The sequence below is a fragment of the Delphinus delphis genome, chromosome 17, assembly GCF_949987515.2.
Source record: "Delphinus delphis chromosome 17, mDelDel1.2, whole genome shotgun sequence".
NCBI lineage: Eukaryota > Metazoa > Chordata > Mammalia > Artiodactyla > Delphinidae > Delphinus > Delphinus delphis.
In genome coordinates this window covers 71,554,462-71,579,127 of record NC_082699.1, presented here as the reverse complement: position 1 = coordinate 71,579,127, position 24,666 = coordinate 71,554,462, and the positions used below count along the sequence as shown (strand labels likewise).

At 46.1% G+C, this 24,666-nt stretch overlaps 1 protein-coding gene and 1 long non-coding RNA gene across 2 annotated transcripts in view; one reads left to right on the top strand and one right to left on the bottom strand.

Moving 5' to 3' along the window:
* KCNQ3 (potassium voltage-gated channel subfamily Q member 3) overlaps positions 1–24,666 on the top strand; it is a 288,811-nt gene that overhangs the window by 258,896 nt on the left and 5,249 nt on the right. The window contains exons 9-12 of the mRNA XM_059995203.1: positions 4,610–4,636; positions 18,994–19,196; positions 20,096–20,198; positions 22,618–22,749. Coding sequence (XP_059851186.1) covers positions 4,610–4,636; positions 18,994–19,196; positions 20,096–20,198; positions 22,618–22,749 — 465 coding nt within the window. The remainder of the gene's footprint in view (positions 1–4,609; positions 4,637–18,993; positions 19,197–20,095; positions 20,199–22,617; positions 22,750–24,666) is intronic.
* On the bottom strand, positions 8,308–12,595 carry LOC132413279 (uncharacterized). Its single transcript, XR_009516680.1, has 3 exons — positions 12,364–12,595; positions 11,464–11,549; positions 8,308–9,040 (listed from the first exon to the last, which is right to left on the bottom strand). It is a non-coding gene; the product is annotated as an uncharacterized lncRNA (long non-coding RNA).

Here is a 24,666-nt window from a genome sequence, read left to right as displayed (position 1 = left end):
GATCAGATGTGTGTTTCAGGAAAGTGACAGGAGCGAGGATGGATTGGACAGGCTCAGGATTCTACACAAGGAGATCAGCTAACAAAGGAATGCAGGATTCAGGGGAAGAGGAAATGAGAGCTTAAACCAAGGTAACAGCAGTAGGAAGGGACGATAGAGGGAGGACCTGAAAGGGAATAAGCAAAGGGAAAGAAACTCAGGGAGTGATGACTTGTGGGAGAGTTAATGAGATGAGAAGAAGCAAGGCTTCCATAATGGAATGATAAATTTTGGTTTACTAACTGTGTCTTCTTACTTGTAATTAGATTTACTCAGAAGATGATCTCTGTGATTCCTTTTGATTCTAACATTCGATTGTTGCTATAATCATTTTGGGTTTGGGATAGTATCAGCTTTCCTGGGGATAACAAGGGTTTTAGAATGGGTAGGTGGCTTCTCCTGAAGAGAACAGAGTGATCTTGAACTCAAAAACAAGAACTTGTGCAACCACATTGAATTCTGAATCAAGATTTCTGTTTGCTTTGCATCCCAAGGTCTTGGCAAGAGGCCCATTCTTTTGCGTTGATTTATTACAAATAAGGCATTGTCCCAGCTGTCTGAGACTCCAAGGAATACATTGTGCTGCAGACAGCAGCCGTGATATGGGAATGGCTTTTACACTAAGAGAGAACATTTCTTTCCGTTTTTCAAGGACAAAAGTATAAAACCACTAGAGAATTCACTTGGTAACCATTCTGAAGCAAGGCCGTCCCTTGGGAGAAGAATGCCGCCCCCCCCCCCCCGCCCATATTCCAACCCACTCCATATGTTTAATGGCAAAAAAGAAAAAAAAAAAGTAGCTGATAATACACTGGTGTGTCCTCACCTGCTTCCTAAAGGCTTTTTTATTTGATTTACTTTTTTGAAAGAACACTTTATTGAGATATATTTCATATACTACAAAAGGATTTCACATTCCATAAAAGGTCCCCTTTTAAAGTAACAATTTGGTAGGTTTTTAGTATATTCACAAAGTTGGGCATTGATCGCCACTATCTAACTCCAGAGTATTTTCATTACCCCAAACACAAGCCCTGTGCCCTTTAGCAGTTACTCTTGGTTCCCTCTTCTCCCCCAGCCCTTTGCAAACCACTAATATTTTCTCTCTCAATTCTGCCTATTCTGCACATTTCATATAAAAATAAAATCTTATAATGTGATTTCTTTCATTTGTCATAATATTTTCAAGTTGCATCTATGTTGTCTTGTGTATCAGAACTTTACTCCTTTTATGGCTGAATAATACTCCATCATATATACCCCACTGTATTTATCCATTCGTCAGTTGATGCATATTTGTGTTATTTCCACTTTTTGGCCCGTGAACATTCAGGTACCTGTTGTGTGGATATGTGTTTCCAATGCTCTTGGGTGTATACCTAGGAGTGGAATAGGTAACTCTATGTTTAACTTTTTGAGGAACTGCCAGACTGTTTTCCATGGTGGCTGCACCACTTTCTAGTCCTCCAAAAGATTTTGAAGGATGAAGTTGTGTAGTCCATTTCTAAGAGTGGTGTCAGGGCTTCCCTGGTGGCGCAGTGGTTGAGAGTCCGCCTGCCGATGCGGGGGACGCGGGTTCGTGCCCCGGTCTGGGAAGATCCCACATGCCGTGGAGCGGCTGGGCCCGTGAGCCATGGCCGCTGAGCCTGCGCGTCCGAAGCCTGTGCTCCGCAACGGGAGAGGCCACAGCAGTGAGAGGCCCGCGTACCGCAAAAAAAAAAAAAAAAAGAGTGGTGTCATATCAGTTTCCAGCAAGCGTAGTTCTCTGTTAATTTGCAAGCATATGTGTGTATGTATACACACGTGTACATATGTGTATGTATGTACATGCATATTTTGGGCTGGCAGTGATGAGTGATGGTATTGCCTTTTTTGTTTTTCTTTTGTGATTACTTAAAATTATAAAATCGTTACTTTTGAATTGCAGAGAACCTCAGAGAGTGTCAAGTCCCACCCCAATTTCATATGAGAAGAAACTGAGGCCCCCCCCAGCAGCTCAGGGGCTTGCTCGAGGCCACACATCACGTTGGGCATAGCTGGGACCAAACCCAGGTCTTCTGATTTGCTGGCCCATGGAAACTGTGTAGCCCTAGTAGAAGTAGGTGGTAGGAGGCTGAGAAGGTACAGGAAGATGCTGGGGGGATGGGAGATTGTACGTCCTCATGCACAAGCAGAGGAGAGAGCAGACATTAAAAACCAGATGTTGCTTACCACCAACAAAAACACATGCACACAGATTTGTTCCCTAAAAGTGATAGAATTGTCTATAGCTGCGCCACCCAGTATGGTGACCACTAGTTACATGTGGCTGTTGAGCATCTATTACTAGTTACTGGGAATTGACTTGCTAATTTTCTTCCATCTTAATTTAAACAGCCATATGTGATGACTGATTAGCGGCTACCGTTGGACAGTGCGGCTTTGGAATCATGAGATATTAGAACTAAAGTGAAGCTGAGACTTAGGCCCAAGAAACAGAAGTTACTTGACCAAGAAGACCCAGTTAATTTATTGTAGAACCAGAACTTGTTCTTTTTATGACCAGGGTCAAGATTACTGGAGTGCTTAGAAATGGGGAAGGGGGACTATATGCTGTAACCCTTTGCTACGGCCAAATAATATTGGATCTGTTTTCCTACAGGCTATCTCGTTTAATCTTTAGAATGTCCTGGGAGATAAGTAGAATGGGTGACTCCATTTTTCATAGCCATAAGCTTATAGGTGAAGAATCGGAGCATCAGTGAGATTAATCAGCTTGTCTAATGTCACCCAGCTAGTAAGCAATGGAGCGAAGATCGGAACCCAGGTCTTATGCCAAAGCCCATTATATCTCTGGAAAGAAAGAGTTTTTTGGGGGTTTTTTTGGGTTTTTTTGCGGTACGCGGGCTTCTCACTGTTGTGGCCTCTCTCGTTGTGGAGCACAGGCTCCGGATGCGCAGGCTCAGCAGCCATGGCTCACGGGCCCAGCTGCTCTGCGGCATGTGGGAGGTCACTGGCTTGCGGGGGGTGGGGGGGAAGTGGGGAGGTTGGGGAGTTCTGATGCTGGAGGGGGAGGCATGGCATCATTGTCCTGTAGCATGAGAAGGGAAGGGAAGTGGTGCCTCTAATTCTTTTTTTAAATTGAAATATAGCTGATTTACAATATTGTGTTTCAGGTGTACAGCATAGCGACTCAGTTATATAATTTTTCAGATGATTTTCCATTGTAGGTTACTACAAGATCCTCCCTGTGCTATACAGTAAATCCTTGTTGCTTGTCTATTTTATGTATAGTAGGGTGTATCTGATAGTCCCATACTCCTAATTTATCCCTCCCTTTAGCACTGCCCCCCCCCCCCCCCCCCGAGCCCTCTGCTCCCATCCTGCCCTTGGCCCACTGCCTTGCCTTCTCCTTCTCCTCTTAGTGCCGTCCCTACTTCTCCTGGAGCCAAAAGTCAGAGCTTTTTCTGTCCACATGCTTCAGGAGGGGAAATAGGCCCAGACGATGTGTCCAGCTCAAAGCCACACTAGACCCACAGGCTGAGCTGACGCATGAACTAGAAATCCTTAACTCTCCAACTGGTCCTTTTGCTCTTCTACCAAGATACCTCATATTCTCTCCCCATTTCCCCCACCCCTGGATCCCAAAGACAGTCCAGGTATTCATTATTTCCTGTGCACTTACAAAGTGCCAGGGTAGGGGGTGCTCAGACTTTAGAGCTGAGAGAAGCAGAGGCTCTGCCTCCGCACGACCACGTAATTCTAAGACAATGTGAACCAGTCCAATTCCACGTACGAAGATACTAGCTCAGCCTCAACCCTGGGAATTTAGATAGAAACACCAGGAGGAGCCCCTCCAGCTGGAACTTAAAGGAGTAAGCCTGTTCTAGGCAGAGCCTGAGCAAAGTCTCAGTTGTGAATGTGTGTAGACTGCATGTGGCCTCGTGGTTAGAAGTGTGGGCTCTGGAGCCAGATCATCTAGGTCTGAACCCTGACTCGGCTGCTTCCTGGCTATGAGACCTTGAGCAATTTACTGAGTCTCTCTGTGTCTCAGTTTTCTCATCAGGAAAATGAGGGTGATAATAATACTTACCTCATAGGGTTGCTAGTGATGATTAAATACGTGAAAAGCACTTAAAAGAGTGTCTGCCTACTAACTACCGCACACTAAATATTAGTGACATGATGTCGACTGTAATGATGATGGTGGGGACGGAGTGATGGGGTGTGTGGCTGCTAAGTTATGAAATTCCTGGTTTCCTGATCTGTCCCCACCGCTAAACAGATCACCTGAACCCAGCACAAGGTGTGGGGCAGCAACCATTTTGGGGATGAATAAATGAATGAATGGCTGAGAAGAACCTTGGAGTTCAGAGCCAGACCTATTAGATCACAGGAGGGGTCTGCGGTCTGGCTGGGGAAACCCATGTCATTCACTGGTTCTCCTCCACATGTACCATCTTGTCCCAGAGCTCCACCCTGCTCCTTGATCTTCATCAAAGGGAAGCTTGGGGACAGATTTTGGGGAGAGGGGGAGCTGTTGCATGTAATTTATGCTGTGTTTATTTTTTTCTCCCCCGTCTCCTCACAGGAAGGAACAGCTGGACGCAGCAGCCAGGTATGTTTGTGATTATGAAGCCTCTTCTTCCCACCACTGTGTCGGGACAGAGGGTCCAGTTGTGTACACTGTAGGGCCCCTGGGCAGTCATGCAGGTCGTGAGATAGAGTTTGGGGGTTCACTGCTGTTGCTGGCCGCCATTTTCCTCTGCCAATTTCATGTTAATTTACTCAGGAACAACTTAATTGTGATCATAGCAGCAGCCACATTTTGAGTGTTTCTCCTCTGTGTCTGGAGTCGTGCATGTGTTATCTCATGTGGTCCTCACATCCACAGTGAAAGATCGACTCTCATGTCTTCATTTATGGATTGAGGAGACTGGGGCTCAGAGACGTTGAGTTACTCCGCCTGGGTCACACAGCTACTGAGGAGCAAGACCAAAATTCAAACTCAGGTCTGAATGTTAAGACCATGTTATTTCCATTATATCTTGCTTCGTTTGCTTCTTGGGCTCACAGATGGTTTTTCGAAAAGTAAATCAAGACTATAATTCATGATCCCCAGTAAACCATGCTCACTACAGGCTGCTGCAGAAGCAGGTTGAGCTTCTGCATGAGTCCTCTCTCTTCCTTTTGGTTCCATCTAGAGAAGATGTCACAGTATCAGGGACACTATGGACCCTGCTCGAGATTGTAAAGGAGGACCATCTCTCGCAAACAGTTTAACTGTTTGTATATAAGTCATCCCTCTATCTCCACAGGGGATTGTTGCCAGGACCCTTAAGGATACCAAACTCCGCAGATGCTCAAGTCCCTTGTATAAAATGCCGGAGTGTTTGCATATAACCTATGCGTATCCTTCTGTGTCCTTTAAATCATCTCTAGATCAGTTAGAATACCTAATACAGTGCAAGTGCTATATCAGTAGTTGTAAACACAACATAAATGCTCTGTAAATCGTTCCCCGTATGTGGCAAATTCAACTTTTGTGTTTTGAAACTTTCGGAAAAATTTTTTTCGAATATTTTTGATCCTCACCTGGCTGAACCTGTGAATGCGGGACCTGCAGATATGGAAAAGCCACCTGCATTTATAAATAGAAATAATTATATGTGTAAATATACATTACATATATAACATAGATTTAAAGTATTATTGTTGACAAAGTACTTGTAAAGCCTCCCAGTCAATCTCCTGGACACCAACTCAGCTGTTGTCCTTCTAGAGCTGACAGATTGGGCAGAGGAGGTGGTGGGACCCTGGACCATCTGTATGGGAACCCCTTAATCCTGCCTGGAAGGAACAGACAGCACCAGTTAACTCACAGACAAAGACACAGTTTGGACTTTGTCCCTCCTTTATGCAGACTTTCAAATGGAAGGAGCATTGCGTGGTCGGAACCAGTCCAGACTCCAGAGGGCATTTGGGGAGATTGTAAAGGAGGGCTGACCACTGACAGTGACAGTGTCAGGAGACATTTGCTAGAGGACCTGCAGCACCTCATGTCTCACAGAGGCAGAGCGGGAAGATGCCTCAGAGATCCTCCTCTGGATGCTTTTACAGAAATGAGTCCCCCCAAGAGGGCAGGCTCACCCCAAGTTACGGAAATCATGAGCTCGAGGGGTTACGTGATCTCAGGACTCCCCATGGAGTTCTCTTTCCCCCTCATCTCATGACTGATGGGGTTTTAAATCATGCAGGTGTTGACACTGCAAGTGAATTACTGCATTGACCTTTATATCCTTTTCTATGGAGACACGAACAGAATTTAGCCAAATTGGAATGTATGAGCAAAATACCGCTGTGCACTGGACTAGGCAGTTTGGTTTAACTTGGGCTTAGGTAGATGCATTTTGCAGCTTTGCTGGGCGTGCTTCTCCAGTTACTGAAAACGGGCTCTGAAATCTGCTCATCAGCTTACTCATGCCTCTGTCGAGAACTCTCCACTCTGCCAGGGGCACATACAGAGGAAAAGGACATTCCATGATTTCTTGGGGTTAGAGTCGCTGGGTGTTTTCTAGCTCCTCCTCTTCAGGAAGAGCTAGGTCAGTTACATAAGCCACTCAGCCTCCCTCATCCAGGCTTGGGTGCAGCACTTTTGACTTGAACAACAAATAGGTTTGGCTGATAGATTGGCAGGGGAGATGGCAGGCGTGATTGTACCCGTGAAGCTTGGAGGCGGTGCCGGAGATCTGGAGGAAGGATGGGTGAATTGTCGACAGAGGGATCAATTCTTTGACCGAAGAAGGCAGGGAGCAAGGAGACCAGAGGATGGTCAGCAATGTACGTGTGCGTTCGATGAATACTCACTGGTATACCATTAGCTTCTTCAACAGGCTGCCAGCTGACTGGTGTTTCTGTCTTACTTTATTATTATTTCTAAATAGGCAGAATCAGATTTGGAGTTCATCTTTTTGACACCTTCTAACACAGGTGGCCCACACATCTGTTTGTCAGCCCAAGGAAAGAGTTATATCCTCTTTAACTTAACAGCTCCTGGTTCTCTGTTGGGATAAGGAAAGGAACATTTTGGGCTTCCCTGGTGGCGCAGTGGTTGAGAATCTGCCTGCTGATGCAGGGGACATGGGTTCGTGTCCCAGTCCGGGAAGATCCCACGTGCCGCGGAGCGGCTGGGCCCGTGAGCCATGGCCGCTGAGCCTGCGCGTCCAGAGCCTGTGCTCCGCAACAGGAGAGGCCACAACAGTGAGAGGCCCACGTACCGCAAAAAAAAAAAAAAAATTAAAGGAACATTTTAGTCAGCTTGTTGGAAAGAGCTCATACCTGTAGTTTCTTATAAAGCTAGTGCGTGTTCCCGCCACCCCCCCCCGCAAAGGGTCAAGAGAGCTGAGCTTCTTTGGTCCCAAGGATGGGACTGTCTTGACTGATTTGATTTTATGCAGGCTTGTTTGAGGAACAGAAGCCCCCTGACTTCCTACAATGGCTGGGAGGTTGGCCTTGATCACTGTATGCTTCCTTCTCGGGACCTATAACTCTGAGAAAGAAGAGAGCCAGCTTCCGTTGGGGGCTTGGTAGGGGCTGAGCAGTTTCCATAGATCGTCTTAATTAATTCTTGTAAAGATGGAGACAGTTGACAACCCACTGCCTCACCCCTTCTCACCTAGTTTAGATGCCCCACTCGTGGTGCCCTTAAGTAGGACTCAGCACTTCCCCTAAGGAAGCGTTTACTTTATTTTTTTTATAAATTTATTTATTCATTTATTTTTGGCTGCACTGGGACTTCGTTGCTACGTGCGGGCTTTTCTCTAGTTGTGGCACGCGGGGGCTACTCTTCATTGCGGTGCGCGGGCTTCTCATTGCGGTGGCTTCTCTTGTGGAGCATGGGCCCTAGAGCACGTGGACTTCAGTAGTTGTGGCTCGTGGGCTCAGTAGTTGTGGCTCGTGGGCTCTAGAGCGCAGGCTCAGTAGTTGTGGTGCACGGGCTTAGTTGCTCTGCGGCATGCAGGATCTTCCCCGACCAGGCCTTGAACCCGTGTCCCCTGCGTTGGCGGGTGGGTTCTTAACCACTGCACCACCAGGGACGTCCTGCATTTACTTCATGTACAGTCAAAACTTTTAAAATTCCCTCTTCCTCTCTACGAGTTTGATAGGGCTAACACTGTGCCTGAAATGTAGGATGTACTCCATAAATTTGCTGAATGTATAAATAAATGATTTAATGAAGGAGATATTGTACAATCATATTCCTTAGGAGGAAATTGAGCTCAAGCGTGTATGTAACTTAGACCTAAGCCAAGGACAGAAATAGCCAAGATGAGGACTTCAGATATAGGTCTGTCTGACTGCATCAGGCCATGCAGGCTGAGTCCCACCACAGCACAGGTGGTCGTCATGCCGTCCTCGTCCTCCAGGAGAAAAGAGTGAGGTCAGTTCATCTCGCAGACTCTTGATCCTGGCACTTGTTCTCTCTCGGCCAGGAACTCTTACCTCTTTGTTCCGCTTGCTCCTTCGCTTCATCTGAGACTCTGCCAAACGTCACCTCCTGTAACAGACCCTCCTTGCCTCTCCGGCTGAAGACTCCAGAGTCAGACTATCAGACTTCAAAACCTGGCTGCTCTGCTTATGAGCTGTGTGATCTTGAGCAACTTCTGCAACCTCTCTGTGTCCTCATGTCCTCATACGTGGAAGGGGACAATAATAGTCCTAACCTCATAGGCTGCTTGGAATGACACCTGTGGTCCGGCAGAAGTAAACGCTCACTAGAGATTAGTTCTGCTCATTTGGGGTGTTACTCATCCACGAGATTTGGAAACACGGGAAAAATAATCCTTTTAGGAAACCAACACAGAAAAATATATAGGTTCTCACTCTTCCATCAGTGTATGAGTCTGCGTGTCCTCAGAGCACCAGCTGCAAGTGTTCTGGAATCGTGCTCATAGATCTCCAGACATGCTGGATCAGAGGAAACAAATAGATCCTTGAGCTCAGCAGAGCTAACTTTGCAAACCTGTCCAGATGAGAGTGAAGCAGATCAATATATCAGGGTTATTTTAAAATCACAATGTTCTTCCTACAGCCCAGGAGTCAGTCCTCTCATGACCCTACCTCCTGGTCCCTGCTTTATCCACCGTTTTCCTTCCTCAGCCCAGACAGTCCGTTAGGAACCACCAGCCCCCTAGCCCTCGGCTGCCTCATCACAGAAGTTGGACCAAGGGATTCCTGAGCCACTTCCTGTGTGTTGTGAGTTTGTGGCCACAGTAGCAGAATTGGTCCCGCATCGTTTTGCCACATTAGATAATGTGAGTTACAGGCCACTTGGAGGATTTTTTTTTTTTTTTTTTTTTTTTTTTGCGATACGCGGGCCTCTCACTGTTGTGGCCTCTCCCGTTGCGGAGCACAGGCTCCGGACACGCAGGCTCAGCGGCCATGGCTCACGGGCCCAGCCGCTCCGCGGCATGTGGGATCTTCCCAGAATGGGGCACAAACCCATGTCCCCTGCATCGTCAGGCGGACTCTCAACCATTGCGCCACCAGGGAAGCCTGTTGGAAGACTTTTTGACAGTATGATTTGGGCACATTGCCAAACCTTTGTGCCTCAGTTTTCTCATCTATATAATGGTTATAGTAAGAATACCTACCTCCTAGGGCTATTGTAAGGATTAAGTGTGAATAGAGCCTTAACCTGGCAAATACTACATAAGGTTTGCTTTTATTATTATTACTGTCATTATCCTGATTGACACCCACATTTCTGGGTTTTCTGTGCCGAGGATCTTTTCCACATGCTGTAAGGCCAGCTTAGGAGTCAGATCAGCATAGGTTTGAATCTTAGCTTGGCAATGGTTTTCCCCTCCCTTCCTTCCTTCCTTCCATAACCCAAACATTAAGAGCCCTGCTTTGCCTCAGGCCCTAGAGATTCCCAGGGAATTGGGACTCACAGTGTAATGGGGAAGGCACTCACAGTCTGATGGGGGAGGTGGATATGTCAACCAAAAAAGAACAATGTAGTGTGGAGGGTGCTGGTATGGGGATATTACAGACACAGGAGTACAGAGAAGGCGAGCAGAGGAAGGGAAATCTAAGTTCTACCTGGAACAACACATCAGGAGAGGATCCCTGAGGTGCTTTCCTTTGACTTGACTGTTAAGGGCTGAGTGGCTTTACACGGGGCTGAGGGAGGGATTAGGGCTCTAATTTTGTTCCTTCCCTCCTTCATTCTTTCATCCTTCACACTAAGAAGCATTGAGTCCCTAGGCCTGTAAGCTTTCCATGGGCCATCTATTTCTGTATGAGAAATCCCTAGAAACGCCAACTCATTAGGTCAGTAAAGAAGAGCATGCAGAGAAAAATGTGCAAAATGCCTAAATAAATGAGTCTTCATTTCTCTATAGAGGAATTTATATCGTAGCTAGAAACAAAGGATGTGAGTTCTCCTAGCTCTACTGTGAAGTACCAGGATGCTGACGACCACTCAATTTTCATTGTCATCTAATTCCCAATTAAGGTCTCTCGTTTTAATGAAAAACAAACATAGGTGAGATAGCGACTTTCATTCATAGTTTTTTCTCAGAGAGAAAAGCAGGGCACCAAAGCCTCAAAGGTTTGGCATGTGGATGGTGACAGATTTTTATTCTCTCTGTGCTTTCTCTGCCTTTTTCAGGGTAGACCATGGTGCTGAGGGAGCCTCTAAAAGGGGACTGCTGGTCTTGTGTAGGCTCTACCTTTCCCATGTGTAAAGAGGGAAGGAAGAAACAATGAAAAAGAGAAGGGACAAAATCAGGGCTTTAACTCCTGTAGGTGGGATTGGCTGCTCTGTGCTGGTTACCTAGTTTGTGCTCATTGAGCTGAACAAACAGAACAAGACAGATTGACCATTTCTTCAAAAGACTCTTCTGTTGGCTGCAGTGACACTGTACTCTTGGCTGCAGTGACACTGTACTCTTGGCTGCAGTGACACTGTACTCTTGGTTTATCCATCATCCAACTATCCGTCATCAATCATCCATCCATCATCGTCCATCTGTCCATCCACCCATCCATCATTCATAATACATCATCCATCATCCATCATCCACCCATCCATCATCCGTCCATCATCGTCCATCTGTTCATCCGTCCATCCACCTATCCAATGAATATTTATTAAGACCCTCCTGTGTACCAGAAGCCCTTTTAGGGAATATAGCTATGAATAAGAAAGATAAGGTCCCCAACTATTTATTTGACAGGGTGCCTCTCAGTCTTCCTAAAAGTAACTTGTCCCAAGCTCAAATTTTGTTTTTTTGTTTTTTTAAAAAAACATATTTATAGCTTATCCAGGACACACATGTCCAACAAAGATGGCATAAGGAGGCAGAGGATATAGTCAGGTTGGTCCCAAGCAAAGTTGTTTACTAAGCACTGTTTGCCTCTGATATTTTTTAACCTTACCTATTGGGTTGTCTCCCTTCCAACTTCTCTCTGATATCACAGCTTCACTGACACCTCCTCCCGACGATCTCATCTTATTCTGTATCCTGGATGGGAAGGGCAAGAATTGTATTTAAAAGCACCACTCCTAAGGTTCTCTTTGTATTTTGTTCATATGAACACTTTTATGAGTTTTTAATGTGCAAACGTGGGCCCAAGAGCTGAGTGTGAGAGTAGAGACAAAAGAGAGTTTAATTGAATTGGAAGTGAGAAGCATCTAGATTGGAACAGAGGAGGACTCAACCCTGGAGGGAGTATATAAGGAGGAGAAACGGGAAGGGAGAGGAGGATATACCGCAGGAAGGTATAACCACTGAGAAATTTTCCCAATGGAGAGAGTCTAAATGATTTTTTAATTTTAATTTTTTTAATTTTAAGTTTCTTAAAACAAATTTACATGGTTCATTAGTCAAAATAATATAGAGGCAAACAGTAAAACATCTTAGTACAACTTCCATCCCTGTCTACCCCATTCCACCCTCCTACCCCCCATAAATAATCTTTTTCAGTTTTTAGGTATCTTTCCAGTGTTTCTTTAGCACATACAAACCAAAATTTATTTATATTTTTATATTCCAAATTCCAAAAGTATTTTAAGAGTGACGTCTAATATTCAACCTAAGTTGTTTGAGTTGTGAGGCAAATCCTCACCATCTACTAAGATCCGCTTCACACCACAGTCTTGTATCAAGCGTGTATGTGTGTGAAGACAAGGGACTGCCAAACTCAACTTCTGATTTCTTCTCCAAACCTGTTTTGCTCCTTTTGCTCAACTGAAAACAAAATGGCATCACTGTAGAAAAAAAATCGTGTCCCCACCCACCCATTTGTGTAGCCAGAAACCCAGGAGTGGTGCCTTACCTGCCTCTTGCCCTCATGGCCACACGGAATCCATCAAGGAAGACTGTTGTGGTTCTTCTCCAGAATAAATGTCCAAGTGCTGGTCTCCTCCTTCCCACTGCAGTCACCCAAGTCCAAGCCACCAGCTTAGGAACTTCAGTGGCATCTTCTTTGGTCTTTCATTGTTTCCTTGCTTTCCTCCAATCCACTCTCCATGGAGCAGCCATGGTGTTTCCTTTTTTGTTGCCTTTTTTTTTTTTTTTTTTTTTTTGCGGTTCGCGGGCCTCTCACTGCTGCGGCCTCTCCCGTTGCGGAGCACAGGCTCTGGACGCGCAGGCTCAGCGGCCATGGCTCACGGGCCCAGCCGCTCCGCGGCATGTGGGATCTTCCCAGGCCAGGGCACGAACCCGTGTCCCCTGCATCGGCAGGCAGACTCCCAACCACTGCGCCACCAGGGAAGCCCGGTGTTCCCTTTTTTAAAAACAATTTTTTATTGTGGTAACATACACATAAAATTTACCATCTTAACCATTTTTAAATGTACATTTCAGTACCGTTAAATATATTCATATTGTTGTGCAACCAATCTCCTGAACTTCTTTGTCTTATAAAACTGAAACTCTGCGCCCATTAGACACCAGCTCCCCGTTTCCTCCTCCCTCCAGCCCCTGAAAACCACCATTCAGCTTCCTGCTTCTGCAGGTTTGACTGCTTTAGACACCTCATATGAGTGGAATCATACAGCATTTGTCTTTTGGCGACTGGCTTATTTCACTGAGCATAATATCCTCAAGGTTCATCCATGTTGTAGCATGTGGCAGAATTTCCTTCCTTTTTAAGGCTCCGTCGTATGTTTATACTGCATTTTGTTTATTCATTCATTCTTCCATCCACGGACATTTGGGTGGTTTCCGCCTTTTGGCTATTGTGAACAGTGCTGCTATGAACATGTGAATTCTTTTTAAAAGCAAAGTTGATATCCTCTTTCCTTCTTAGAACTCTTTGGGTGTCTCCAGGTAGACCTAGAATAAAATAGAAATTCCTATTTTTGAATTCTATTTCTAAAAATCCCTGACCGACCTGGCCTCTGATCCCATCTTGCCCTTTGTCCCCCATTCACGTATTTTTGGTCACGTGCGCTCCCTTCAGTGGCATAAACCAGCCCTCACACCCTTTGCACCCACGTGCGAGTCTTCTGCCTGGAGAGGTCTCACTCCTTTTCTTTGAAGTCTTGCTTCTTCTTACTCTTCCAGTCTCAGCTTCCATGTCTGGAGCCACCATTATCTTGAACCTGAACCACTGAAACTGGTTCTCTGATTGTTCTTCCCACCCACCCGAGGCCTTCCCTGACCACCCTACCTAAGGTGACCGCATGATATTCTCTGTTACTGCGCTCTCTTTGTTTTCTGGTGTTGACTGAAAAAAATGCACAACCTAGAAGCTGAGAATTACTTTTTATTCGGCAGACTTTCTGAGGACTTAAGCCCTGGATGCAGCCTCTCAGATCACTCTGAGGGACTGTTCCAAGGAGCATCCAGGATATGTAGGAGTTTCTGCCACAAAGACCAGGTGGTCAGAACATCGAAAGTTTACTGTTCATTAAAGAAAACCTGGCATCTCAGGTTAAGGAGTTTAGCGCTTTTCTATGGATGGGAAGATGCAAAAGCCTGGGCTCACTGAAATCATTCCACTATAGGCACCTCAGCTCTCCAGGGCCAGTATCTGGCACTTTCTCATCCTGAAGCCCCTCAGAGTGCACCTTGGGGGGCATCGTGTTTCCATCCTGAGCTCCCTCAGGGTTCACCTTCGGGGCAGCTGTAATGTGATGGCTTGATGGCTGCAACATCCTTTGTTTACTGATCTGACAGGCAACATTTTCTTCATTGACACTGGTCAGATTTCCAACAATACATATATCTGTTTGCCTAGTGTGTGATTTCTTGACCTTATTGTAAGCTCCCTGGAGGCTGTAAACCATGTCTGTTTTAGTCACAACTATTACCTTAGCAAGTTACTAAGAGCCTAGCATTTTCAAGATGTAGAACACATTTTTGTGGAATAAATACATAACATTAGCTCTATTTTACAGGTGAAAGAAAAAAAAAACGGAATCAGAAAGAGTTAACGCCTTACCCAAGTTAAAAAATATTACCTGCAGGGCAGCGATCTGAACCCAGTTCTCTTCTCCCAAAGGCAACACTCTTTCCACTCTACAGCACATCCTCCCTCAGCTGAAGTTGGGTTCATTTTCTTAATCAGAAGGTCAAATATTATTATTCCTTCCTTCTTTCACCCAACGTCGTAACAGTGTTTTCAGTGCTTACTATGTGCCAGGCACTGTGTTAGATGCTGGATCATTAGACAAAGTACAGTTTCTGAACAGATAGCTTTTGGTTTCTTATGCTCAGCTCCGTTGACTTTTTGGGTGGGATAAGTTTTTGCTGTGGGGCCACCCTGTGTGCATTGTAGGAAGTTTAGCAGCATCCCTGGCCTGGACCCACTAGAAGCCAGTAGCACTCTCCAAGTGATGTCAATCAAGTGCGATTCCAGACATGCCATTGGGGGCAAAATGAGAGAGAGAGTCCCTCGAAAGTCAGAGATTTCATTATGGTGGCCAAGCGCCATGGTTGGGAAAAGTCTTTAAGAAAGCACAGTGAGGGCTTCCTGGGTGGCGCAGTGGTTGAGAGTCCGCCTGCCGATGCAGGGGACACGGGTTCGTGCCCCGGTCTGGGGATATCCCACATGCCGCGGAGCGGCTGGGCCCGTGAACCATGGCCGCTGAGCCTGCGCGTCTGGAGCCTGTGCTCTGCAACGGGAGAGGCCACAACAGTGAGAGACCCGCATACCTCAAAAAAAAAAAAAAGAAAGCACAGTGAATGGATATCTAACTGGACCAAGGGTGGAAGTGTGCCTCGGAACTGATATTTGGACGAAGTTTCAGACAAAAAGTCGGTCTTTTGGTTAAAAGAAGGGATGAAGGTTTTCCTAGGTACAGGTCACCACTTGTGCCAAGGCTGGGAAATCAGGGAACTGCGTGGAGCTTAAGACAACTTAGAGTTCCCTGGGGCAGGAGCCCAGGGCAGGGGCTGAACAACTTTGCCGGGAAAGAACAGCCTTGACTTTACTTTTGCCATCCTTAGTCTCTATTTCCAGTTTTCCCAATTCGTGTTTGGAAGTCATTTGTCTGCACTTAACAAATCAGGGACCTCGGCTTTCCAAGGGGATCTGATGTCAGCTTCAAGGAGAGCTTTTCTTGTGAGACCCAGCATAGCCTCCAGACACACAGCCTGAATCATGCACTAGAAATCCATACGGAGAAGGGCAGAGATGGGTTTTGAGTTTCAAGGATGAACTTTGCCTTGCGTTTGATTATCCTTTGGGGTCTTGGATTTCAGGCAACACAATTAAGAAGTAAGCTGATCACCCACTTTGCTGGAGAGAGAATTCCGCTAAGCCTCTTAGGCTCAATGGCCGTAATTCAGAGCCGAGGTTCCTGACTCGTGCCCGACACATCTGGATTCCTAATGCTGTCAGAATCCACCTCTCATAAAACGAGCTCTGTGACCAGTGGGGTATTAAGTGAACATAGCCAAAGCAATTCAGACTGTTAGAAGTTGCAGGGAAACATTTAAATGCCAAACAAGCGAATCCTAAATCCCAACAGAGAGAGAACCAAGAGAGTTCTTTCATTATCTGATAGTCAGCAGTTGTCCTGAGATTTCAAATCAGGACAAAGTGGCCGCCATTACTTTTTTTACTTTTGTCTTGCTTAGTTTAAAATTAAGCTTCTCATACACTTATCTCCTGCCCAGGTCAAGTTCTGTGACAGTGGGGAGTGTTTGAGACTAGCATTGAGAAGAAGTACTGTAAAATAATACATAAATCCTGAGAACTCATCTCAGTTCATTAAAAAAAAAAAAAAAAAAACTTTTTTGTGGCTCAGGAAATTTTATCCCTCCTTTTCACACATGTCGTTAGCTTTCTACTGCTTCTGTAGGAAGAGGATTATTTACCGAGATAATGGTGACAGCCAGCATTTATTGAAAGCTTCTCACATCCGCATCCCAGACAGTCAGCTAAGCACTTTACACGTATTCCCTCACTTAACCCTTCCACAGCCACATGTAACATGGGCTGGCCCTCATCATTGTGCCCGTGAAGGAGCTGAGGACCAGACGGCATGAGTTCTGTGTCCTAGGTTACATGTTTTTTAGGACGTTTCCCCTCAGGCCAGTTTTGCCCCAGAGTCCTGACCATCAGGCTGTGCTGAGCAAGGCTGTGGGGTGGGTTCAGAGAGAACCAGGCAGAGTCCTTTCTTTGCCAGGACTACACAGTTGAGTGGGGCGGGCGGGTGTGGGAGTGTACAGCCTCTACCCTGGGTACCAGACACAGAGACGGAGAAAAACACAGCCTGTCTTTGGAACAGATGGGGAGAACTCAGTTTCCAAGAGGGGACCCTTGGGCAGTTTTAAAGGGCAGATGGGAATGAGGTCAACTGAGAAGGCAAGGAAGGGCATGGCTGAGTGCACCAAGGCATGCAGGAGGGGACGTGGGGATGGGCAAGGGGCTTGGTACTGATGGAATGATGGATCTGCTTGGCAGTATAGCAAGACAGGTAGGCAGGGGCCAGGAAGCAGAGGGCCTGAGAAGTGACTGACCTCAAGTCCCCTTCTCCCTTAGCTCATGGCTAGGAAAGCCTTCTCTGTGTGTTCAGTTGACATCCTGCCTTGTTTACTATTTTGAGCCCCTGGATCCTGATTTATTCTCATTAGTCATTTACCTAGTACTGGTCAGGAAACCACTCTGAAAACTTTGACCAGCTCAGGAAAGATGGAGTCATCTGAGTGCTGGCATTTCTCTGAATCTACTCTGGGCATGTACATGTATTCATGTAACAATGCCGGGCGAGAGACAACAGTCCAGAAGGAGTCAGGTGTAACAATTACTCATCCACTTGTTCGTTCATTCATTAATGAAATACTTCTTAGTGGCTTCTCTATGCCAGGCTGAAGACAAGAAGCATTACAGACATTATCATATGTAATGCTCCCCAAATCTCTCCTAAGCAAAGTGTTGTTAGGCCCACTTAACCGATGAGGACCCGGTGCTCAGAGAGCGTAAGGCACCTGCTCAGCACGAGGTGCTCCCACCTCTGCAGCTCCACCGCCAGGACCTCCTCACCACCCCAAGCCACAGAGATGGCAGCAGCTTCTGGCTCTCATAACCAGACGCAGACTGTAGAAATACTCAGTTATCTCAGGCTGACGCAAAGCTGACTTGACCACCCATAGTCATATTCATTTGTTCACTCATTTCTCCCACAAGTACATGCACACCTGCTGGGTACCAAGCCCCGTGTGGGTGATGGAGAGAACGCAGCTGAGCTGAGTGTACTGATGTGTGAAACAAGCACTATGGGTCTCTCTGGTCTGTACCACACAAAAGGACTTCCCTCCTGTGCCCACTCAGGTGAGGGGCAGAGGCTAAGAGACAGAGGGAGAAACTACTATTTATAGAGCACCGACTGTATCCCAGGCTCCATGCCAAATCCTTGACAGGCATGATCCCACTGCAACCGAGTGAAGTGGGACGTGTTTATCCCTATTTTAAAGGTGAGGTAACTGAGTCTGGTTAAGGTCACAGGTTTGCCCGAGGACACCTAGATGGTTTCTGCACCAGGGCAACTTTCTGTTGGACTCATTAACTGTTTTTTGTGCCAAGAAGACTTTTGGCAGTACAATGAAGTCCCGGGACCCTTTCTCAGAATAACAACTTAGAGTCCATAAATAAAAGGCAGACAGTTACAAAAGAAACTGATAATGTTGAAATGTAATTACCAAAATATTTAAACTTTTGAGATGCAGTCGTATACGTGCTTCTTTGTGTTGAATCTAATGGCATGATGTAGTGGCAGGTTGAATACTACCATAATTTCAAAGCAGTGACGAGCATGGCAATACCTGGAGATAACAGGATATAAAATGACCTGTGATTTCTGTTGTGGAAAGTCACAGGACATGGCTGGGGCATTAAGGATATTACTGGGGTTTATTCATACATTCATAATTGAAAGACATGCTAATTTTCAGTTTGAGATTAGTGAATTAAAATCTAGTAAATTAAAAATGCAGTGTTTTTCCCATTCAAGCTCATGGACCTCCCCCAAAGTTCTGTCCATGGCGGGGTGTCTGTGGACACCAGGTTAGGGTACTTGCTTTATGTCATTCAGTTCTGTTCAAGGAACACTTGATAAAGCTTCGCCTCTGTGAGTCACTATCTGGGCACCACGGAGCGGTACAAGGGAAGTTATTGATGCAGAGGAGATGGGAGTGGAGGAGGAATGAAGCTTCTTTGCTGCCTGCTGCTACAGGCTGGCATTTTATATCCTGGATCTCGTTTACGCTGCACTTAAGCATATGAAGAAACTGAAACTCAGAGAAACGCGCCTGAGGTGTAATAGCTAGTCAGTTGCAGAGCTAGGATCTGAACCAAGCCCTGTCCCATTCCAAGCCGCTCAATCAGATTGAGCCCTGGAGGCGCGAGTCCCACTCCCGCGTGGAAGAGGATGTGTGCGTCTTTATGGAGAGGGACGGGAAATTACGAAAGCCTGCACTCAAGGAGGAAAATTGTTCACTTTTGCTTATTTTGTAGCCAAAAGCTGGGTCTCTTGGATCGGGTTCGCCTTTCTAATCCTCGTGGTAGCAATACTAAAGGAAAGCTATTTACCCCTCTGAATGTAGATGCCATAGAAGAAAGTCCTTCTAAAGAACCAAAGCCTGTTGGCTCAAACAATAAAGAGCGTTTCCGCACCGCCTTCCGCATGAAAGCATACGCTTTCTGGCAGAGCTCTGAAGGTAACGCCCTTCCTCTTCCTCACCCTGTCTCCTCCCTCTCACCTCCTCCCACCCTCTTCCTTCCTCCCCTCCCTCCCTCCCTTCCCTGTGGAAGAACCCTGCAGTCTACAAAGTAGCCCTTTCCTGCTGCCCTGCATCAGCGTCTCACTTGTCTTATCCTCAGCCCCTGGGCTGTGATAGGTCCCTGCACTCACTCCAAGAGCAGAGGGCCCACGTTAGCTGTTCTCCTGGGCCAGGGTCACCACATGTGTCTGCACATCCCCTCCAGGGAGCCTTGGGACATACCGCCATGGATCCTAAGGGGGGCCCTGATGAGTGCATTGCCATGGAGGTCACCTCGAAGGATGGAGAGGGGCCCGGTGCAGAGTGATCTGGACACCTGGGGAACTCAGCACCCCCAGGGGTGGGAGGAGGTGTTGGAGAAGTGCCCCATGGGGGCTGTAGGAGCAACACATCTGTGTGCCCCTTTCACTTACGAAAAGGGAGGATGAGTAGGGCTCAGAAAGTGACCACCCCCCAAGTCAAGGTCACAAGGATAATGACTGACAGAGCAAGAATCCAAACCCGGGTCTGTCTGATAAACACCCACGTGTGTCCCTTTGCTGCCTCCAAAGGGCCACTCCAGAACCCTGGAATTCACATCACCTCCATCCTAGCCTTCTCCCCCAGCAACAGTCCTGACCTACAGGCACCTCTGACTCAGACATCTGGATAACAGAAGGGAGATGAGGAGAGGGTCGGAATGACGGAATGACGTCACAACTGGAGAACGCATCGGGGTTTCTGAAATGGGAATGGAGATGCAGGAGGCTGAGTTTGGATGGCTCTGACCGAACCAGGTCCCCGAGCCTTTCCGAGTACTGTGACCTGCCCTTGACATGTGTCTCCTTCCCTCCCAGATGCCGGGACGGCCGACCCCATAGCGGAGGACAGGGGCTACGGGAATGACTTCCTCATCGAAGACATGATCCCCACCCTGAAGGCCGCCATCCGAGCCGTCAGGTAACGCCCCCTCCTCCCTGCCTGTGGGCCTCCCGAGGCCCCAGCTCAGCTCCACAGGGTGCGGTTTTGTAAAGTGCTCTTGGGCTTTGGGAAGGTGGGCAGAAGATCCCTCAGGTAACCCCTGAGTCAAGTCCAGAGACTATGTCAGTTCTAAGGGAGCGGCTGCATTAGCAGGTCATCCTGGGAGACCTTTGCTCTCCGTTTTATAAAAATGCTTCCACAGGCCCCTGACAGTGTTTCCGACTGTCACCCTCTTGTCTGGCTTCGGCCACCATTTATTTTAAAGGATGTTGGGGAGGCAGGCAGGGGTGTATTGACATGGAGTTTTCTTTTATAAGGCTTCTCACTCAAAATAGCTTTTCTTCTGCCTGTCTTCATCCATCTAGTTCTTTTTTAATTAGCATTTTCAACAAGATAATCACGGATAGGATTTTTTTGTCTGCTTCAGACAAGACTGTAATTCACCCTGGCTATTTCTGTTTTGTTTTGAATTCCACAAGAAAATAAAAATATGCTACTACTTCAAGGAAACTTTGACCAGGATATGGGCTTATAAGCACTCCGCCATAGTGGCAGTGAATTCTGGAAACTAAGTCAGAGTCTCTGAGAACTAGTCGTGATATTTTCAGAAGATTCCCAGTCCAGTAGATCAGGGAGCACAATAGTTTATAATATGTGACCCTCAGCAAAGCCGCTGACCTGGTTCCTCATGATCCCATCCTGTACAATGTCCCAGAAATGAGGCTGGATAAAAACACAACTACCTGGATTCATAACTGGTTGAATGGTCTTATTCAAAGAAAACCAATGAATGAATCTGTGTCAAGCTCGAGGGAGGTCTCTGCCGGGATGCTTCATGGTCTGGCTTCTGCCCCATCCTTTTTAGCATTGTCATTGATGCCTTAGTTCAGAGGTTGGCAAACTTTTTCTGTAAAGAGCCAGGTAGTAAATATGTCAGGATTTATGATCCGTAGGTCTCCGCTGTATTCAACTTTGCTTCTGTAGTGCAAAAGCAACTGTAAACAGTCTATAAATGAATGACTGGGACTGTGTTCCAACATAACTTTACTTTCAAAAACAGGCAGTGGGCCAGATTTGGCCTGCAAGCCATAGTTCCTGATACCTACCTTAGATGGAGCTATGTAAAGGGCAGGCTTAGAAAATGACATAAAATTGGAAAGGATGGCGAGTTGGATATACAGTCAATAGGCAAAAATAGTGTTTAGGGGCTGACGCCATGGGCTATGACAAACAAAATGAGCCTTGAATGCACCATAAAAAAGACCTGTACATGGGACTTCCCTGGTGGTCCAGTGGTAAAGAATCCTCCTTACAGTGCAGGGGACTCAGGTTCGATCCCTGGTCAGGGAACTAAGATCCCACATGCTACTGAGCTCGAGCGAGAAGAGAAAAGAAAGAGAAAACCCAAACACCACAACTAGAGAGAAACCCGAATGCCACAACTAGAAGAGAAGAGAAAACCCGAATGCCACAACTAGAGAGAAACCTGTTGCCGCAACGAAAGATCCCTCATGCCTCAGCAAATATCCTGCGTGCCACAACTAAGATCCTGTGTGCCACAACTAAGATCCTGTGTGCCACAACTAAGACCCGATGCAGCCAAAAAGTAAAAGGCCTGTACAAGTATGAGATGGGAGGACCTGGGAAGCTGTGTTTCCTCCCTGGCCTATGATTAAAGGCTTTAACTGACACTATGTTCAGCAAGAGTTGACCTCGTGATGGGAATTTCAAGGAGCATTAATCACCTAGGATGACTTTATTGGTTCCCAGGAAGATGGAGGTGAGGGTTCAGCATCTCCAAGTTCTGGGTGCCCCCACTTAATTGAGAACCTGAGAAAACTCGGGGAACAGAAGCTAGCTTTTCTCTTCCGGGAGCTCGTAAGCCAAAAGACTGAGGAGGCTATTGAGGAAGAGATATGTCAGCTGTCCTCAAACAGAAAGCAGTGTGACACAGGATTAGGACCGTGAGCCTTGTCCGCGTACAAACCTGGGTTTGAAGGAAACTCTGACGTTATGAGCTAGATGGCCCTGGGAAGATGCTGGAGCTCTCTCGGCCACAGTTGCATCATCTGTGAATTGATCTATTAGCAAATTGTTAAAAATGCGCTTAGCTCAGTGTCTGGCATGTAATGAATGTGAAATAAATGTTAGCTCTTATTGTTACTATGAATTTATTATTCAAACGAGTAGAAGGAGGTAGTCATGAAGGAGAGACACCAGCCAGCCTCATTCAGTGTGTTTCCAAGAGGTAGAACCAGGACCAAGAGTTGAAACTTCTCATCAAGTTGTTTCTTTTTGGATGTTTTATCCTCCCCCGCCCCAGAGTTTGCTCATCTTGTATCATAATTTCCTTTACTGTCCACTCTTGATGTACAAATGTCTCTACTTTGCCTTGCAGAATTCTACAATTCCGTCTCTATAAAAAAAAATTCAAGGAGACTTTGAGGCCTTATGACGTGAAGGATGTGATTGAGCAGTATTCCGCCGGACATCTTGACATGCTTTCCAGGATAAAGTACCTTCAGACGAGGTAAGACAGCACACCTGGAAGGATGGTGCTCTCCTGACTGCTAAGGAATTAGACAGAGCCAGGTAGACCTTAGCGCTGAGGGTGAAAGGCATTCAGTAATCCACAGTGCAGGGGAGAAATTTTAAGAACAAACATATTCATCAAACGTGGATGTCAAGGCCAACCAACACCAGATCAGACAGGCTGGGAAGAATTTCTATGACATTGACACGGCCAAGATCAACACCCTGATTAGGCCTCAGGGAGAAAAAAGGCATCTGTGCTACTGTCCCCTGATTGTGCTGCTTTGGATGTTGCCAACAAAATTGGGATTACCTAAAATGAGTCCAGTTGACTAATTCTAAATATAAATTTTCACCCAATTAAAAGTTCATCAAGTGTTATTTATACTAGTGAAAATATGGAAACAGCATTGATTCCCAATTCCCAGTAACTGCCTCCATTTTTGTTAGGCACCTGGTGCTCTACATTTATGTCTCTAATCCCTTATAACCCCCTAAGTATTGCATTATAGCTGCCATCTTACCAGTGATGAAACTGAAGCTCATAGGACGATGGATTTGCCCAAAACTACCCAGCTAGTAGGTGGCAGAGCTGGAAGTCAAACCAGATCCAACTGGTTACAAAACTCCCATTCTCTGTAACATACCACACTGCCTCAAATCTATAAATAGTGATTAAGAAAAGAATGGTACCTGCTCTCATTAAAAAGTTATGCAGCCATCAAATGACATGTTAAAAATGTATATAGTGAGATAAAAATTTATGTGATTAGTGAATATATATATGCATAATATGATTACTTATAGTACACTTAGATACTTATATGGACATACGTATGATTATATTTATATATAGTCTACCTAGATCTTGTGATGATATTAACTATGTTATTTATATACTGTGATTACAAAAATGTACACACGTAACATTTATTTGGAAATATACACAACACATACACACTCTCCCTTACAGGAGCCTAAAGAAAAGAAATAAGACTTCCCCCAAGGGGTTACCATAGCTCTACTGATGTGATGAGTCCATGTGTGATTTTATTTCTTCTTTTTAAATTTATCAAATCTTCAATGAATTGTAAAAATATCCTTTTAAAAAGAAAATCATTTAAAACAACTAAAGGACACTTTGATGTCACGTCATAGAACTGACATCAGGAAGCCAAAGCCCTGAGGCTCATTCTCAGACCTGTGTGAGATTTCAGATTGACATGAGTCAGGTCCTCTCTGGACCTCAGTTTTCTCATCTGAATATTTCACCATTGGGTTGTCCTGCAGAGTTAATAGGACCATCATGTTGAATGAGTTGACCATTAACGATGCTGCTGGGTTGGAAGAATGCTTATTTGTGACCTTCCTTTATCCATAAATGGAATACCAACTGTGACGGCCCAGCACAGTGGCGGGCACACAATCGGTGCTCAATGCTGCCGAGCAAAAGGATACGTGAACGAGTTCTGAGCCTAACGTGCTGTTATTTATGCAATGTGTCTCTCTGAGAGATGGAAGGAGGGAACATGATGTCTAGGACATACCGGCCTCCAGAAATATCAGCCCCTCTTAATGTGCATTGAGTGGACCTTTGCACAGTCATCATGTTTGTTTGGTATTTATCAGGCACAGGAGTTTCTGAGTCTTAGCGGGAGGTTGACTGCCTAAGTGGGCTAATCACATGCCCCCAGCCATGCTGATACTGCAGGAGGCCAGAGAGAAAGGAAGGGTGATTTAGTACATGGTGGGGTCACTGGAGGAGCGGTTGGGTTTGCAAAGAGACAGAGTGAGGCATGGCTTCTTCTGGGTGCGTGGTCTTAGCAGTCCTAGGCCTGTGACAAGCCTTCAAGGCTGCTCCCACACCCGGCCCCTGCCCTAGCCGTGCAACTTGATGAGGGGAGGGGGTGGGGGG